General features: G+C 45.2%; 1 protein-coding gene across 1 annotated transcript in view; it reads left to right on the top strand.

The window, feature by feature from the left end:
• The window catches only part of LOC311147275 (inositol 1,4,5-trisphosphate-gated calcium channel ITPR3-like), a 59,855-nt gene that overhangs the window by 24,539 nt on the left and 18,534 nt on the right, over positions 1-16,782 (top strand). The window contains exons 3-37 of the mRNA XM_084183952.1: positions 928-1,049; positions 1,138-1,224; positions 2,956-3,114; positions 3,663-3,761; positions 4,109-4,192; positions 4,357-4,503; positions 4,686-4,781; positions 4,898-4,957; positions 5,085-5,224; positions 5,385-5,484; positions 5,562-5,722; positions 5,984-6,125; positions 6,671-6,832; positions 6,966-7,138; positions 7,228-7,347; positions 7,479-7,667; positions 7,868-8,119; positions 8,240-8,384; positions 8,553-8,697; positions 8,863-9,059; positions 9,184-9,304; positions 9,412-9,466; positions 9,560-9,725; positions 9,924-10,094; positions 10,199-10,273; positions 12,134-12,253; positions 12,594-12,716; positions 12,928-13,128; positions 13,402-13,653; positions 13,844-13,969; positions 14,051-14,176; positions 14,360-14,480; positions 14,662-14,843; positions 15,086-15,234; positions 15,521-15,629. Coding sequence (XP_084040078.1) covers positions 928-1,049; positions 1,138-1,224; positions 2,956-3,114; positions 3,663-3,761; positions 4,109-4,192; positions 4,357-4,503; positions 4,686-4,781; positions 4,898-4,957; positions 5,085-5,224; positions 5,385-5,484; positions 5,562-5,722; positions 5,984-6,125; positions 6,671-6,832; positions 6,966-7,138; positions 7,228-7,347; positions 7,479-7,667; positions 7,868-8,119; positions 8,240-8,384; positions 8,553-8,697; positions 8,863-9,059; positions 9,184-9,304; positions 9,412-9,466; positions 9,560-9,725; positions 9,924-10,094; positions 10,199-10,273; positions 12,134-12,253; positions 12,594-12,716; positions 12,928-13,128; positions 13,402-13,653; positions 13,844-13,969; positions 14,051-14,176; positions 14,360-14,480; positions 14,662-14,843; positions 15,086-15,234; positions 15,521-15,629 — 4,877 coding nt within the window. The remainder of the gene's footprint in view (positions 1-927; positions 1,050-1,137; positions 1,225-2,955; positions 3,115-3,662; positions 3,762-4,108; positions 4,193-4,356; positions 4,504-4,685; positions 4,782-4,897; positions 4,958-5,084; positions 5,225-5,384; positions 5,485-5,561; positions 5,723-5,983; positions 6,126-6,670; positions 6,833-6,965; positions 7,139-7,227; positions 7,348-7,478; positions 7,668-7,867; positions 8,120-8,239; positions 8,385-8,552; positions 8,698-8,862; positions 9,060-9,183; positions 9,305-9,411; positions 9,467-9,559; positions 9,726-9,923; positions 10,095-10,198; positions 10,274-12,133; positions 12,254-12,593; positions 12,717-12,927; positions 13,129-13,401; positions 13,654-13,843; positions 13,970-14,050; positions 14,177-14,359; positions 14,481-14,661; positions 14,844-15,085; positions 15,235-15,520; positions 15,630-16,782) is intronic.

Genomic DNA, 16,782 nt, shown 5'->3' on the forward strand with positions numbered 1-16,782 from the left:
ATTGTGTGTCTGCTTCTGCCTCTGTGTGTCAATGACTGTGACATATGGGGAATGTACTGTTCTCTGCCCACTCTGCCTGATATTGGCACCAGAGAGAACAGACTCCAAGTCAGAGAGCAGCCAAACACCCAGAACATTTTCCGCTGGCTGGCCTCTGAAGGGGGCCGAAACCCACACTTCACATTCAGAGCATTTCTGATCAAAGGTTAATTGATGTCCTACTCTTGGATCTTAGTTTAAACAGAAAAGTTGACAATCTACATAAATGTATGTTGACCCAAAAGTCTCAGCAACAGTGTCATAGTCTAATTACACTCTAATTGTTTCCCATGTAATGATTTTATATGAATAGTATTCTGTCAGTTGTTTGCATGATTTCCCTATATAAAGATTTATCCTGCCACACATTGACTTGATCAAAGAAGCAATTTCAATATTTGCCGAGGGGTGAGTGACATAGACATTTTAAAGATGTTTGTAGTTTTGGTGGCGCTAGAAGCTTCCTGCCAGGCCTGTGTGGCAGATAACAACTAATGTACTCACAAGGTACACCGACAGCCAGCTGATAAAGTCCTTCATCTCCAGTATTAGGCTCCTTTAAAAACAGGATATCCCTCTGAGGATAGGAAGTTAATATTGACCAGACGCCCAGATCCACTCTCCCCTGTGGTGGGTGTGGAGCAAATTACTAACCGCTTTTTAACAAGGACATTTTTCTTTTTATGTGGAAGCGATATATACTTGCTCAGACAGTGACCCAGCACTGCAGCCATCTTGGTATAGTAATCAATCTGCGATAAGTGCAACACTAGCTCTCCCCCCCATAATACAGGTATTTAAGTTCGGAACCAAAACATCTATTACACTGAATACTCACCAGTCCCCTGAATAGCAATCTTGACCCTTTACCACACTCTTTTGTCTCAGACTGCCTCTTCAAAGTGTGTCCCATGAACCGCTACTCTGCACAGAAACAGTTCTGGAAAGCCAAGCAGGCCAAGCACGAGAAGGACAAGATCGCTGATGTTGTGCTACTTCAGAAACTACAGGTAAAAGATACTACCAAGGATCATACCACTAGGTTAGATGCAGTACACTGGACTGACACTGATGCAACCTTTTCCTTGTTCTCCACAGCATGCTTCTAACCTGGAGCAGAAACAGAATGAGACAGAAAACAAGAAAGTCCACGGAGATGTAGTAAAATATGGCACTGTCATTCAGGTAAGGTCTGAGTTCCCAGCAGCACTGTTTAGGTAAGCAGACCCTCAGGTGTTCAACAGCTTACGCTTCTTACTACTCTGGTGAATGGAATTACTGTAAATCTGTTGTGATGTCATGGGATTAGGGCGCTATCAATGAATAGCTGGTCTTGTACCTGAGGGGATGCTTGAGCACACCTGCACATTCTTAGTGTGAAGAGTCTGCAGAGCACCAAACAGAATGGGTCTGGGAAGGGATTGAGGTTTGAGCACACCTGCACAGTATCGGTCAGGGATGGGTCCCAGAACACCTGTGTTTTAATCACTTGCAGTAAGTATGCAGCATCACTCACTTAATGGGAGTTATTGACTTCCGAGTTACAGGGATTGGTGTGATAGTCAGTCAGGTGATTCACAATCCAATCTTCCTGATCATGACTGCTAATAGCTGGTTCATAACGGCATGTTTCTGCATGTCATCCCTGTATGGAAACCTAGACAGTCAGTGTGTCAGGTTGTCATTACCATAGCCAGGTGAAGTCAGATTTTCCTCTAGGTGTGTTCATATTCTAAAGAGATTCTAAGTGTTGAGAGATAAGACTGCAAAGGTTTCCCAGTGATCCCTGCCGCTGGGCATTCCACATGAAATGCCTTTTTTACTACCATGTCGTAAACAACATAATGCAAGAGTGTGTCAAATCATATGTAGCAAAGCCTAAATTACTGCATATATAGTACTAGTCTGTATCAAACCAAGAACAATAATATTTGTCTGAACTTGAATGATAACATATTTAAGAGTTTTGTTAATTTCATAGATAGGCAACAGTTGATAGTCATCATCAGACATCTCTAACCCCTGTTTTCATCACAGAAGGCGCAATGAAGAAAATTCGATTTAACGATTCACAGGAAAATGTACAGAACCGTGTTCAATATGGCATGAGAAATGGATGTATTGACTGAGGTCTAGGGGCCAGGATTCCCACTCACTGGACCTGTACCTGGTCAATATTGACTCTGAAGCCTTATCTTAACACAAACAGAAAGGGCTGTGCACTTACAGAACCATGGGACATAAAGTTAAGGGTTAATGTTAAGAGCCCTCCCTTTTCCGGGCAGACATTATAGGTGTGGTTCCTTGTGACTCACCTGTGTAGTGTAGAGTTCCTCCTGATTCAGACAGGCTGAGTTGGGAGAGGGAGGGGAAGGGTTGTAGACAAAGTGGGTGTCTCTCTCTCTCTCTCAGGAGATCAATAACTGTAATCTGTTAATGGCTGTGCATGTGCACACAGCACACCAATGACAAGCATACAATACAGTACAACTAACCTAGTGAGTCACTTTATCTTCCAGGAAGTAAGTCCTACTGTATAGCTTCCTCAGGTCTCCCCCAGTCCTTTATTCTCCTTAATATCCTCTTAGCATAAGCTTTAGTGAAGAAAGATGTGCTATTTTCCATTCATTCTCTCTCTTTGAAATGAGAAAAATGTCTGTAGAACATAATCATCTCTGAATGATAACAGCAGGGGGATCCTCTCTGTTGATGCATGGTTTTAGTACTATTCATCTTGGTCTTCCAGCCATGCTTTCTTAAGTGGTTCCCTTCCTGGCTGGCTCGTTCCCATTGTTGAATGGGATAGTGAGCTATTCTAGCTACCACCATAACAGCACAGACACAATATGAAAGTGAGCGAGTGCAGGTTTAACAGTGGCCTGTTTTTCTGTGTGTGTGATGTGCCCTGGCTGGCAGCTCCTGCATATGAAGAGTAATAAATACCTGACTGTGAATAAGCGTCTGCCTGCCCTGCTGGAGAAGAATGCCATGCGGGTCACCCTGGACGGGACGGGGAATGAGGGCTCCTGGATGTTCATCCAACCCTTCTGGAAGCTAAGGGCCAACGGAGACAATGTAACTCACCTAACTCATATTACAGCACATACTCAACTGACATTAATGCACAGTTGCATTCAATCACATACACACATTCACTAACGCATGCGAACTCACAAATCTCAGACAATCTATTGTTAAAGGGGCAATCTGCAATTGCTACATCCATTTTTGGACTAATGAATTAATGATATGTACCCATTTGATTCTTGAAGAATATAGCTTATAAATGCCTCATAAGCTTAGTTCAACTGTCATATCCTATCAGAACCCATAATATAAGCTTATATCAACTCCAAGGTTTGTAAACAAAGTAAATATAAACAAACACTATATAGCCTCAAAACATGGTTAAAACAATACGTTTGATAACATGGATGGCCAATCCTTGCATCCATAGCTCTGTCTATGGATTTGAGAGTGGTTACATTTCTCCAACCCCATCCCTCAGCTTTTTACCGAAACGGGTGGGGAGACGGCATTATTGTTTCAACTGCTTATTTCCGCTTTAATTCTTGTGCTTCTTGTGGAATTGTTGTTGTGCTTATTTCTATGTTCTTCTGCAGGTAGTGGTAGGAGATAAAGTTATCCTGAACCCAGTGAATGCAGGCCAGCCTCTACATGCCAGTAACTATGAGCTCTCCGACCACGCTGGATGCAAAGAGGTAAGAGAATCATAACCACACTGTCTGATTAATCCATGACAAAATCTGTCTGGAAGAGTGAGGCTTCTGACTGTGTCACTTCCCAATTGCAAAGAACCAACGGTTGTTACTGCCAGTAATGATAAAAAGCTTTACTGTTAATCTCATAAACCCCACCTATTTCTACAATTTATCTTCTTAAAATTTGATTTTAACCCTAACCGTAACCAAACTTCTAACCTTATGCCTAACCCTAACCTTAAACCTCATGCATTTTGACGATATGGCGAATATTGACTTAGCAGCTTGCCCATCTAGTGGGAACAGGTGTGCTGTGCTGAAGCTGATGTATGTGTGTCCCTCTGTAGGTTAACTCTGTGAACTGCAATACTAGCTGGAAAATCAACCTGTTCATGATGTTCAGTGACCACAAGGATGAAGTCTTGAAAGGAGTAAGTCTCCTTTAACATTGATGTGTATAATACTGTATCTGTCACTATTTATATCATTGTGATTGATTCTTCATCACTTTCACACCCTAACCCTATCACAATAATAGCATTATAACCTCAAGCTTTAGATGGTTTGATATCTCTTTGCTGGTGTGTCTGGTCAGGGGGATGTAGTGCGGTTGTTCCATGCGGAGCAGGAGAAGTTCCTGACCTGTGATGAGTACAAGGTCAAGCTGCATGTGTTCCTCCGAACCACCCTGCGCCAGTCTGCTACCTCTGCCACCAGCTCCAATGCCCTGTGGGAAGTGGAGGTTGGTACACACACGCACAGACACACACACACACACACACAAGCACGCAAACCTACACACGCACGCACACACACATTATTGGCTTTATCCTAGTATAGTTTCAATATGCTCTGTTGTACAGGAGCTAAATGGCCTAAGGTATGATGATTGAGGTTTGTTTCGATGATGTGATGTGTTCCAAGGTGGTGCATCATGATCCATGTCGAGGAGGGGCTGGACATTGGAACAGTCTGTATCGCTTTAAACACCTTGCCACAGGGAACTATCTTGCAGCTGAGGTAACATTATAAAGTATTGGACCATGGATATTGGTCACCACGGTGCTCTGGTTATTACACGGTCTGCATTGATGCAGAGTCATTTTAGAGCACATGTGTTGTTGTGGTTGCTTTAGGAAAATCCGGGTTATAAAGGTGACAGCGTTGAAATCCAGACTTCGGTGAGTGAAGATACGGTACGCATACTTTTTTTTGACCTCCCAGTACTTCTGTCTAGTTAGTCTAACTCATGTCAGTGTAATGCTGTCATTCTGATGACAGTCAATGTGCTAAACTCTAACCCTTGACTCCTGCCCTCTGTAGCTGGACAGTAGAGGAAAACTAAAGATTTTGGGTGAGAGGATAAAGTACAAGCTGGTGGCTGTGCCTCATGGGAATGACATTGCCTCCTTGTTTGAGCTAGACCCCACCACTCTGCAGAAAACAGACTCCTTTGTGCCAAGGTACTGTACTGTAGCATTTCAACTCACTATCAGCCTCAACCCATCTGCACAGACTGTACAATACCGTATATACAACTGAATATAGCTATTTATAAAGCAGTAAAGTCTTGACCTACAGTATGTTTCACTGGCTCTCTATTGTAAACTTTCTTCCTCTCAGGAATTCATATGTGCGCCTCAGACACCTATGCACCAACACATGGATCCAGAGTACCAACGTGCCCATAGATATCGATGAGGAGAGACCAATCCGGCTCATGGTAAGAACCATGTCACTTGATTTACTGTGACACTGAGATCAGTCAGACTCAGTATATCTGTTATATCCTTTTTTCAGCTGGGCACCTGCCCTACCAAGGAGGATAAGGAGGCCTTTGCCATCGTGTCAGTGCCAGTGATGGAGATCCGGGACCTGGACTTTGCCAATGATGCCAGTTTCATGTTGAGCACCATAGTGGACAGGTTCAATGAGGGCTTTATCAGTCCCAATGACAGAAGGTAAAGTATCTGCAAAAAAGGCCCCAAATGAATCTATGAAATCAAACTACTACTAAAAAGCCACACTTTTCCCCTGTGAGCTCTATGTTATACTTGATTAAAGCCAGCTGTTTTACAGCTGAGACTATAATCCAGTCAATGGCGTAGTTCCCTGGCCAGACCCAATGGGCCAGACCCAATGGGCCAGACCCAATGGGCCAGACCCAATGGGCCAGACCAGTAACAGCTGTGTCCGACCGTGTCCTGTGTTTGACCCTGCAGGTTTGCCATTAAGCTGCTGGAGGACCTGGTGTTCTTCGTGGTGGACACGCCCAACAGTGGCCAGGTTGTGCTGGATGTGGCGATGACCAAGGCCAACCGCGAGAGACAGAAACTCATGAGGGAGCAAAACATCCTCAAACAGGTCAGAAGATCCACTTTAAACAAGCCTCCCTAAACATCTGGGTTGCATTAGACCAAGGATGAGCAACTTTGATGGGGAATGGGGCCCAAAATAATTCTACTCATTTTGCCATGGGGCGGAGATAAAAATTTGCTGTTTTACAGCAAATTTCCTGCAATTCTATACATTTTGCCATAGGGTGAAGGCAAATGCAGTTTTTGATATGATAACTGATGATTAATGGGCCCCACCCCGGTCAGTAATTCGACCTTGCTTACTACAAGTTTAGATAGCTGGCCACTAGACTAACGTATCAATAAATAAATAAATAGCTGGCATGGGCTAATTGAGTGACTGCTGATGCACAGACCATTTTCAAAATTGCGCCTTGTGTATTCTATTATTCTAACTCTCAACAGTAAGTTGAGACCCCGACTGAGTCGCCCCCCCCCACGGGCCGCCTGCATTAGACTGATGATGACATATAGGTTTATAATTTCTTGTCATTATATCCATGTTGTCACATGTTCCCTTGAATAGTTCTCTATTATTTTGTCCCTCCAAAGATCTTTGGGATCCTGAAGGCCCCTTTCAAAGATAAAGGGACAGAGGGCCCATTGCTGCGATTGGAGGAGCTGTCAGACCAGAAGAATTCCCCCTACCAGTACATGTTCCGTCTCTGTTACCGGGTGCTGCGACACTCACAGGAAGACTACCGCAAGAACCAGGTACACCACATTGTCTCGCATACTTTTTTCCTTCCATATTCCTGTTCCCCTGTCCATTATCCAAACTGAACTATTGATTCCTGGGCCTTCTTTACTGCCACGACACATTAGTCTCACTCTTTTGCCCCATCAGGAGCACATAGCCAAGCAGTTCGGGGTGATGCAGTCTCAGATTGGCTATGACATCCTGGCTGAGGACACCATCACTGCTCTGCTGCACAACAACCGCAAGCTGCTGGAGAAGCACATCACCAAGACGGAGGTGGAGACCTTCGTTAGCCTGGTCCGCAAGAACAGGGAACCCAGGTGAGGAGAGAGACCGCCTGACTATATAATATCTATGTACATTCGAAACTGTTGTGGTGTAACTCAAACATTGGCCTGTATCTCCTCAGGTTTCTGGACTACCTGTCAGATCTGTGTGTGTCCAACAACATGGCCATTCCTGTCACTCAGGAGCTGATCTGTAAGTGTGTGCTGGATCCCAGGAACCAAGACATCCTCATAAAGACTGAGTGAGTGGTACTTCCCTTTTACTAAACACGTGCACACACACTTACCTAAACATACATATTACTATACATGCAATGGCCTCTGTATGTGTGTATGCATGATGTAATGTGTGTGCCTATGTTTGTCCATGTAGACGGCGTGTGCCCAAAGAGATTCCCAGTGCCACTGAATACATGGGCATGGAGGAGTATGCTGACGATGATGAGGTGTGGCTGGTCTGGACTGACAAGACCAATGAGAAGCAAGAGAAGGGCATCAGACAGCTAGCCCAGGAGGCCAGACAGGGGAACGCTCATGACGAGAACGTGCTCACGTACTACAGGTGTATACTCATCAATGACGTAACATCAGTATCCTTATCATTTCCTAGATATGGGAATGTACTGTAACTAAAGGTCCCATGCACAAGTTATCTTTTAAAAAGTAAATTCTACTGATCTGAAATGTTTAAACCATGATGACCTACTTTGATGACATTTTGTCTATGCTTCATTCACTAACCTTCCCCTTTTATTATGGTAGGTACCAGCTGAAGCTGTATGCACGGATGTGTCTGGACCGCCAGTACCTGGCCATAGATGAGATCTCCAAGCAGCTGGATGTGGAGCTCATCTTCCTGTGCATGATGGACGAGACACTACCCTTTGACCTGCGCGCCTCTTTCTGCAGACTGATGCTGCATGCGCACGTCGACCGAGACCCCCAGGAGCTGGTCACGCCCGTCAAGTTCGCCCGTCTCTGGACAGAGATCCCCACTTCCATCACAATTAAAGAGTATGACTTCAAACAGTTTTCCCAGATTTTGTTTTGCCCATAATGTCATTTTATTGTAACAATGAGATCTAACTGGTTGTGGTTGTATTTCTATATTTCTATATCTCTTCCCTTTCTCAGTTATGACTCCAACATGGATGACTCGCGGGACAATAAGAAGAACAAGTTTGCCAACACCATGGTGTTCATGGAGGAGTACCTCAACAACGTTCTCAATGATGACTTGCCTTTCGCTGACGAGGAAAAGAACAAACTGACCTATGAGGTATCAATTCTGTCTTTTCTCATTCCTATTTCTACTTACAGTACTGTGAATACCTCAAGAACGCTGCTGCCTATATTTGGTAATGAGACGAGAACTCTCTGGCTCTCTACCACTTGGCCGGAGAAGCCCTGATAGAATGATAACTGATAGATTGTTTTGTCCCCTCAGGTAGTGAGCTTGGCCAGACACCTCATCTACTTTGGCTTCTACAGTTTCTTTGAGCTGCTAAGGTTGACACGGACCCTTCTGGGAATCATCGACTGCATCCCCAACCCTTCACTCATCAACCCCATGTTCCAGGACGATGGCAGTGGTAAGATAATGAGAAACACCTCTACTCTGCATTTAACATTATTATGAGAGAACTACCACACAGCACCATTTTATAAAACAAACCAGCACAACAGACGTTCAGATTCAGATTTCCTCATGGTTTTCACCATTGTAGCAATGATGCCACTCCCACTCTGTCTGTTAGGGAAGAACATGAAGCGTTCCATCCATGGTGTTGGCCAGATTATGTCCACCATGGTACTGAGCAGGAAACAGTCCATGTTTGGAGGTCCAGGCCGGAGTGCTTCCAACATAGAGGGCCAGAACCGCAGCAAGGACAGCATCGACAAACAGGACGTCACTGTCATGGACACCAAGCTGAAAATACTGGAAATTCTGCAGGTTAGAGCTTACTAGAACCCAGTACATCTCATGAAATGAGGCAGAGATGTGACATAGCACTGTTGAGTTTATCCTTGTGAAATATTAGAGCCATTCATGTTCTTTATCTCTTGTTGATATGCAGTTTATCCTGAATGTCCGCTTGGACTATCGGCTCTCCTTCCTGCTTTCTGTCTTCAAGAAGGAGTTTGTTGATGTTTATCCCATGGCAGATGCCGATGCTACAACATCAATGGAGCAAACAGGTAGTGCAGTGCCCATTTAAGGGACCCATTGCTCTCCACTAACCATGCCTTATACAGTATTCATCTCTCCATCTAAATACATAACATTCTTAACTCTCTTTCAACAGCCACCATCAACCTGCAGCACATAGGAGAGCAGGCAGAGGCCATGTTTGGTGTGGGGTAGGTTCAGTACAGGGTTGTAGTCCCTCACCAGCACATGTTATGGTGTTTCCCCATGTGTTATGATAACCTGTGACTGTGTCTTCCTGTCAGGAAGGGGAACAGTATTCTGGAGGTGGATGATGAGGGAGGTCGTATGTTCCTGAGGGTGCTGATCCATCTCACCATGCATGACTACCCTCCTCTGGTCTCTGGAGCTCTACAGCTGCTCTTCAAACACTTCAGCCAGAGACAGGAGGTGTTGCACACATTCAAACAGGTAAGGAGACACAACTATCTGCAATTACTGATGGCAAACAAAGGCACGGCCAATAATGACCTGCACTCCAACTTGGTACAGTATCTGCTATTCCCTTTCTTATACAGTATCTATATATATTATTTATATCTTTGTTTTCTGGTCTCTCTCATTCACCGTCTCTCTGAAATACTCTCTCTGTCTTCATGTTGGCTTTAGGTCCAGTTGCTGATCTCGGGCCAGGATGTTGATAACTACAAGCTGATAAAGAGCGACCTTGACCATCTCCGCACCACGGTGGAGAAGTCTGAGCTCTGGGTGGACAAGAAGAGCAGCTCTGGAGGAGGGGAGGGGAAGAAAGACAAGAAGGACAAAAAAGAGAATGTAGAGGTGAGGGTGAGATACGTCTTCTCCATCGATGATAAGAAAGTGTGTAATAACGTGTAGTAGCTACAAACTACTTCTTACTAACAGTACTTCTGATTTCCTTTTAGATGGCCTCAGAGGATGCGACCCCCAAGAAAGAGAAGTCTGAAAAGAGCAATGAGAACTACCAGAAAGTCAAAGATGTGTGTTAGCATGTCCCATAGGCACTGTTTTTGTGTGTATATATATATATATATATATACACAGGTGCAGCTCAATAAATTAGAATATTGTGGAAAAGTTAAGTAACTTCAATAATTCAATTGACAAAATGAAACTCATATATATCGTGGATTAATTACACAAAAAGTGAAATAGTTCAAGCCTGTATTTGTTTTAATCTTGATGATTACGGCTTACAGCTCATGAAAACCCCAAATTAAGTATCTCAGAAAATTAGAATATTGTGAAAAAGTTCAATATTGTAGACTCAAGGTGTCACACTCTAATCAGCTAACTAACTCAAAACACCTGCAAAGGTTTCCTGAGCCTTTAAATGGTCTCTCAGTCCAGTTCAGTAGGCTTCACAATCATGGGGAAGACTGCTGACTTGACAGTTGTGCAGAAGACAGTCATCAACACCCTCCACAAGGAGGGAAAACCTCAAAAGATCATTGCTAAAGAAGCTGGCTGTTCACAGAGTGCTGTATCCAAGCATATTCATGGAAAGTTGAGTGGAAGGAAGAAGTGTTGTAGGAAAAGGTGCACAAGCAACAGGGATAACCGGAGCCTTGAGAGGATTGTCAAGCAAAGGCCATTCAAAAATGTGGGGGAGCTTCACAAGGAGTGGACTGAGGCAGGAGTCAGTGCATCAAGAGCCACCACGCACAGACGTATCCAGGAAATGGGCTACAACTGTCGCATTCCTCGTGTCAAGCCACTCCTGAACCAGAGGCAACGTCAGAAGCGTCTTACCTGGGCTAAGGAGAAAAATAACTGGTCTGTCGCTCAGTGGTCCAAAGTCCTCTTTTCAGATTAAAGTAAATGTTGCATTTCATTTGGCAATCAAGGTCCCAGAGTCTGGAGGAAGAGTGGAGAGGCACAGAATCCAAGTTGCTTGAAGTCCAGTGTGAAGTTTCCACAGTCAGTGATGATTTGGGGAGCCATGCCATCTTCTGGTGTTGGTCCACTGTGTTTCATCAAGTCCAAAGTCAACTCAGCCGTCTACCAGGAAATGTTAGAGCACTTCATGCTTCCTTCTGCTGACAAGCTTTATGGAGATGCTGATTTCATTTTCCAGCAGGACTTGGCACCTGCCCACACTGCCAAAGGTACCAATACCTGGTTCAGTGACCATTGGATTACTGTGCTTGATTGGCCAGAAAACTCGCCTGATCTGAACCCCATAGAGAATTTATGGGGTATTGTCAAGAGGAAGATGAGAGACACGAGGCCCAACAATGCAGACGAGCTGAAGGTCGCTATCGAAGCAACCTGGGCTTCCATAACACCTCAGCAGTGCCACAGGCTGATCGACTCCATGCCATGCCGCATAGATGCAGTGATTCATGCAAAAGGAGCCCCAACCAAGTACTGACTGCATGTACAAGAACATACTTTTCAGAAGGCTGACATGTCTGTATTAAAGTTCCTTTTTTCACTGGTCTTATGTCATATTCTAATTTTCTAAAATACTGAATTTGGGGTTTTCATGAGCTGTAAGCCATAATCATCAAGATTAAAACAAATACAGGCTTGAACTATTTCACTTTTTGTGTAATTAATCCACGATATATATGAGTTTCACTTTGTCAATTGAATTATTGAAATTACTTAACTTTTCCACAATATTCTAATTTATTGAGCTGCACCTGTATATAGTATTTTATTCCGGATCCCCATTAGCTGCTGCTCCAATCACAATTACATACAATAAAACGATACATAACACAACACATTATTAGGCACTACTCTACCATAACATATCTACAATACAAAATCAATAATACAGCACTGTTGAGTAGTGTTTGGCCATATTTCTGAAGACATTCTCTTTACCCCAGATCTTGGAGCGTCTGAATAAGATGTGCAGCTCGGGTGTGTGGAAGAAACAGCAGAGACTCCTGAAGAACATGGGAGCCCACAAAGTGATGCTGGACCTGCTGCAGGTGTCGTACGATCAGGTGAGGGATGTACGGGAACTGTGCCATACACACATAGTTTGGGCGGCAGGTAGCTTAGTGGTTAAGAGCGTTGTGCCAGTAACCGAAAGGTCGCTGGTTGTAATCCCCGAGCCGACTAAGTGAAAAATCTGTCGATGTGCCCTTGAGCAAGGCACTTAACCCTAATTGCTCCTGTAAGTCGCTCTGGATAAGAGCGTCTGCTAAAATGACTAAAATGTTTTTTTTTTAATAGTCCAATACTAACATACTGTATCTACTAACACACCCCGGAGTTGTCATTTCAAGTCACTCAAAATAACATTACCTCGCTGTCTCGCTCACGCACTTTCCTGGTTCTCAGCATGACACCAAGATGCAGGGGATCATCAAGAGCACTCACCTGTTCCTGCAGAAGTTCTGCATGGGGAACCTGGAGAACCAGATGCTCCTTCATAAGAACCTCAGCCTCTTTCTCAACCCAGGAGTGAGTGAATTCACACACAGCTTTTATTGCCTTGTTTTCTACTTCCTGTTTTCATCAAACATAATAATGTCCTTTCCCTCCCTCCCTCCCTCCCTTCTCTCTCTCTCTCTCTCTCTCTCTCTCTCTCTCTCTCTCTCTCTCACCCTCCCTATCCCCTCCCTCTCTTTCTCTTTCCTCCCTTTCTCTCTCTCTCTTCTCCCCCCCACCCCAGCTCATGGAGGCAGAGACAGTGCAGCACATCTTTAGCAATAACTACCAGCTGTGTACAGAGATCAGTGAGAACGTGCTGCAGCATTTCATCCACTGCCTGGCCACTCACGGACGCCACGTACAGTACCTCAACTTCCTGCACACCATCATCAAGGCCGAGGGCAAGTACGTGAAGAAGTGCCAGGACATGATCATGACTGAGGTAAGACAACCTCCCACGCAACCTGCTTTTAACTCTGCCATTTTCATTGGTATGGAGTCCTCTAAAAGTTGTAAATAATGCTGCAGTTTTTAAATGTTTATAAACATCTCAGTGGAACATCTAGTCTGTCTTACAATCAAAGGTTTGTGTGAAACCCTGATGAGTAATTGAAAATAACAGATGAACCACCTCCAGCCACTCACAAGCCACATTAATCATATCAGCAATTATGTAATTGTTTATCCCATACGGTGTGCTTGCTTTCCCCTCTAGTTAACCAATGCTGGGGAGGATGTGGTGGTGTTTTATAATGACAAGGCGTCATTTTCCACCATGCTGGAGCTGATGGCAGAGTCCAGGGAGGGGGTTCAGGAGAACAGCCCCCTGCGCTACCACATCTCTCTGGTGGAGCTGCTATCTGCCTGCGCTGAGGGCAAGAACGTCTACACAGAGATCAAATGTACCTCACTGCTGCCCCTAGAGGATGTGGTGAGAGTGGTCACACATGAGGACTGCATCACAGAGGTATGTCTGAAATGGAACAAGTATACAATTAGTTAGTAGCCTACATTGTCCTCAGTTAGAAAACACACAGCAGCATGCAATGATATGCAGACATACAACTGCAAAGGTAATGAAAACTTTATCATTACAGAATGTACAGAGGCCTGAGACAGCTATGTGTGTGTGTTTATGTGTCCCTTGTGGTCCTCAGGTGAAGGTTGCCTATGTGAACTTTGTGAACCACTGCTACGTAGATACAGAGGTAGAGATGAAGGAGATTTACACCAGCAATCACATCTGGAAACTGTTTGAGGACTTCACTGTGGACATGGCCAGGGTAAGTCTCACTCCCCAATCAGTGGGACCACTCTCACCCACAAGTCTCATCATCTCTAACCGCTCTCTCTTCCATCTTTAGGTGTGTAACAAGAGAGAGAAGCGTCTGACTGACCCTATCCTGGAGAAGTACATCATCAACGTGGTGTTTGATACCATCAATGCCTTCTTCAGCTCCCCTTTCTCTGAAAACAGCACCTCTCTACAGGTCAGTCAGCTCAGTGATGCTGCTGCCTACTCCGAGGCTTTGTCATGATATAAAGTGTACTGTAATGCACTGTTTAGTAGAGTGTGTATTTTGTTTGTATTGTGTCTGACAGTATTTGTGTAGTCATTTAATGTGTCATGAATTCTCATTGTGTGATTCTCCTTCCTCTGTGCCTGTAACCAGACCCACCACACCATAGTGACACAGCTGCTCCAGTCTAGCATGCGTCTGCTGGACTGTCCCTGGCTGCAGCAGCAACACAGAGGCCTGGTGGAGACCTGCATCCGCACCCTGGCCATGACAGGTGAGACAGGCCTACTGTAGGGCCCAGTGGTGGGCTACATTTAGGGCCACACAGGGCAAACACAGGGTCAAACTAGGGTCACATTCTTTTGTAAATATGACTTTTAAATTTTTCTACATGGTTTGAGTGCGAGTACCTTTTGAACTCAATGATGACTTTCCCCAATCTTGTGTGTTTGCAGCAAAGTGTCGCTCCATTTCCCTGCCTCTGGACCTGGAGTCTCAGATCACCACCATGCTGAGCAGCAGTGCTCCCAACGCTCTGTCCCGCTCCAACCCCAACTACAAGAGCTCGACCCGCTCCAGCCGCCCCTCCGCCCCCAACAACCCCTGGGATTACAAGAACATCATCGAGAAGCTGCAGGTTCGACCCTTAAACCTACCCATTAATTACCCTGCTGCCTTCTCCCCCTCCTGTGTCCATCACTTTATTCAGCCAAAGCCACAACTGAATTACAAATGACATCATTCCTTGGCCTCTGTCTCTCTCTGGTTTGTTCCCTGTTCTTGAGGGTTTGGTGTTTGACACAGTGGGTATATTCCCTGTCCCTTTCTCTTTTGGCTGTGATGTAAACATTGTTCCTCTATCTATGCTGTGATGTTCAGGACATCATCAACACCCTGGAGGAGCGTCTGAAGCCGCTGGTGAACGCTGAGCTGTCTGTTCTGGTGGACGTCCTGCAGCAGCCTGAACTCCTTTTCCTGGAAGGGACGGACGCACGACAACGCTGCGAATCAGGAGGCTTCATCTCCAAGTAAGGGACTGCATCTGAAATGGCGCCCTATTCTCGACGTAGTGCACTACTTTTGACCAGAGCCATAAGGGGGACCCTGGTCAAAAGTAGTGCACTATATAGGGAATAGGGTGCTATTTTGAACTCAATGATGCGTCACTATGGTGTGGGGGCTGTGTGTGTGTTGGGATGATAGTGTTTATTTACCAACACAGTCACTGGAATTTACAGATACAAATATTTACTCATGCAAACTCACTGCAAAGTACAATAAAGAGCATTTTTGGCATGGTTTTTGTGAACCCAGACTGATTCAGCACACTAAAGCCCTGATGAGCTCAGAGGAGAAGCTCTGTATCAAGGTTCTGAGGACCCTGCAGGAGATGCTCATACGCACACTGGACTTTGACGAGAAGGTAAAGACTTATGACCAGTCAGTGTAGGTCTCGGAGATCAACCAATAGAATATCTGAGTGTATTTAAAGGCCCAGTGCAGTCAAAAACGTGATTTTCCTGTGTTTTTATATACTGAACAGAAATATAAACGCAACATGCAACAATTTCAATGATTTTACTGAGTTACAGTTCATATAAGGAAATCAGTCAATTTAAGTAAATGGATTTGGCCCATCAGCTGTCCGGGTGGCTGGTCTGCGGTTGTGAGGCCGGTTGGACGTAGGGCTGTTGCGGTGACCATATTACCGCCACACCGGCGGTCACGAGTCATGAAGGCAGTCAAATTCCACATGACTGTTTAGTCCTGTGTAGCTCAGTTACATTTACATTTTACATTTACGTCATTTAGCAGACGCTCTTATCCAGAGCGACTTACAAATTGGTGCATTCACCTTATAGCCAGTGGGATAACCACTTTACAATGTTTTTTTATGGGAGGGTGGGGTAGGGTAAGGGGGGGGTAGAAGGATTACTTTATCCTATCCCAGGTATTCCTTAAAGAGGTGGGGTTTCAAGTGTCTCCGGAAGGTGGTGAGTGACTCCGCTGTCCTGGCGTCGTGAGGGAGCTTGTTCCACCATTGGGGTGCCAGAGCAGCGAACAGTTTTGACTGGGCTGAGCGGGAACTGTGCTTCCGCAGAGGTAGGGGGGCCAGCAGGCCAGAGGTGGATGAACGCAATGCCCTCGTTTGGGTGTAGGGACTGATCAGAGCCTGAAGGTACAGAGGTGCCGTTCCCCTCACAGCTCCGAAGGCAAGCACCATGGTCTTGTAGCAGATGCGAGCTTCAACTGGAAGCCAGTGGAGTGTGCGGAGGAGCGGGGTGACGTGAGAGAACTTGGGAAGGTTGAACACCAGACGGCTGCGGCATTCTGGATGAGTTGTAGGGGTTTAATGGCACAGGCAGGGAGCCCAGCCAACAGCGAGTTGCAGTAATCCAGACGGGAGATCACAAGTGCCTGGATTAGGACCTGTGCCGCTTCCTGTGTAAGGCAGGGTCGTACTCTCCGAATGTTGTAGAGCATGAACCTACAGGATCGGGTCACCGCCTTGATGTTAGCGGAGAATGACAGGGTGTTGTCCAGGGTCACGCCAAGGCTCTTCGCACTCTGGGAGG

This window comes from Coregonus lavaretus (genome assembly GCF_964263955.1).
Source record: "Coregonus lavaretus genome assembly, chromosome: 20".
NCBI classification, from domain to species: Eukaryota; Metazoa; Chordata; class Actinopteri; order Salmoniformes; family Salmonidae; genus Coregonus; species Coregonus lavaretus.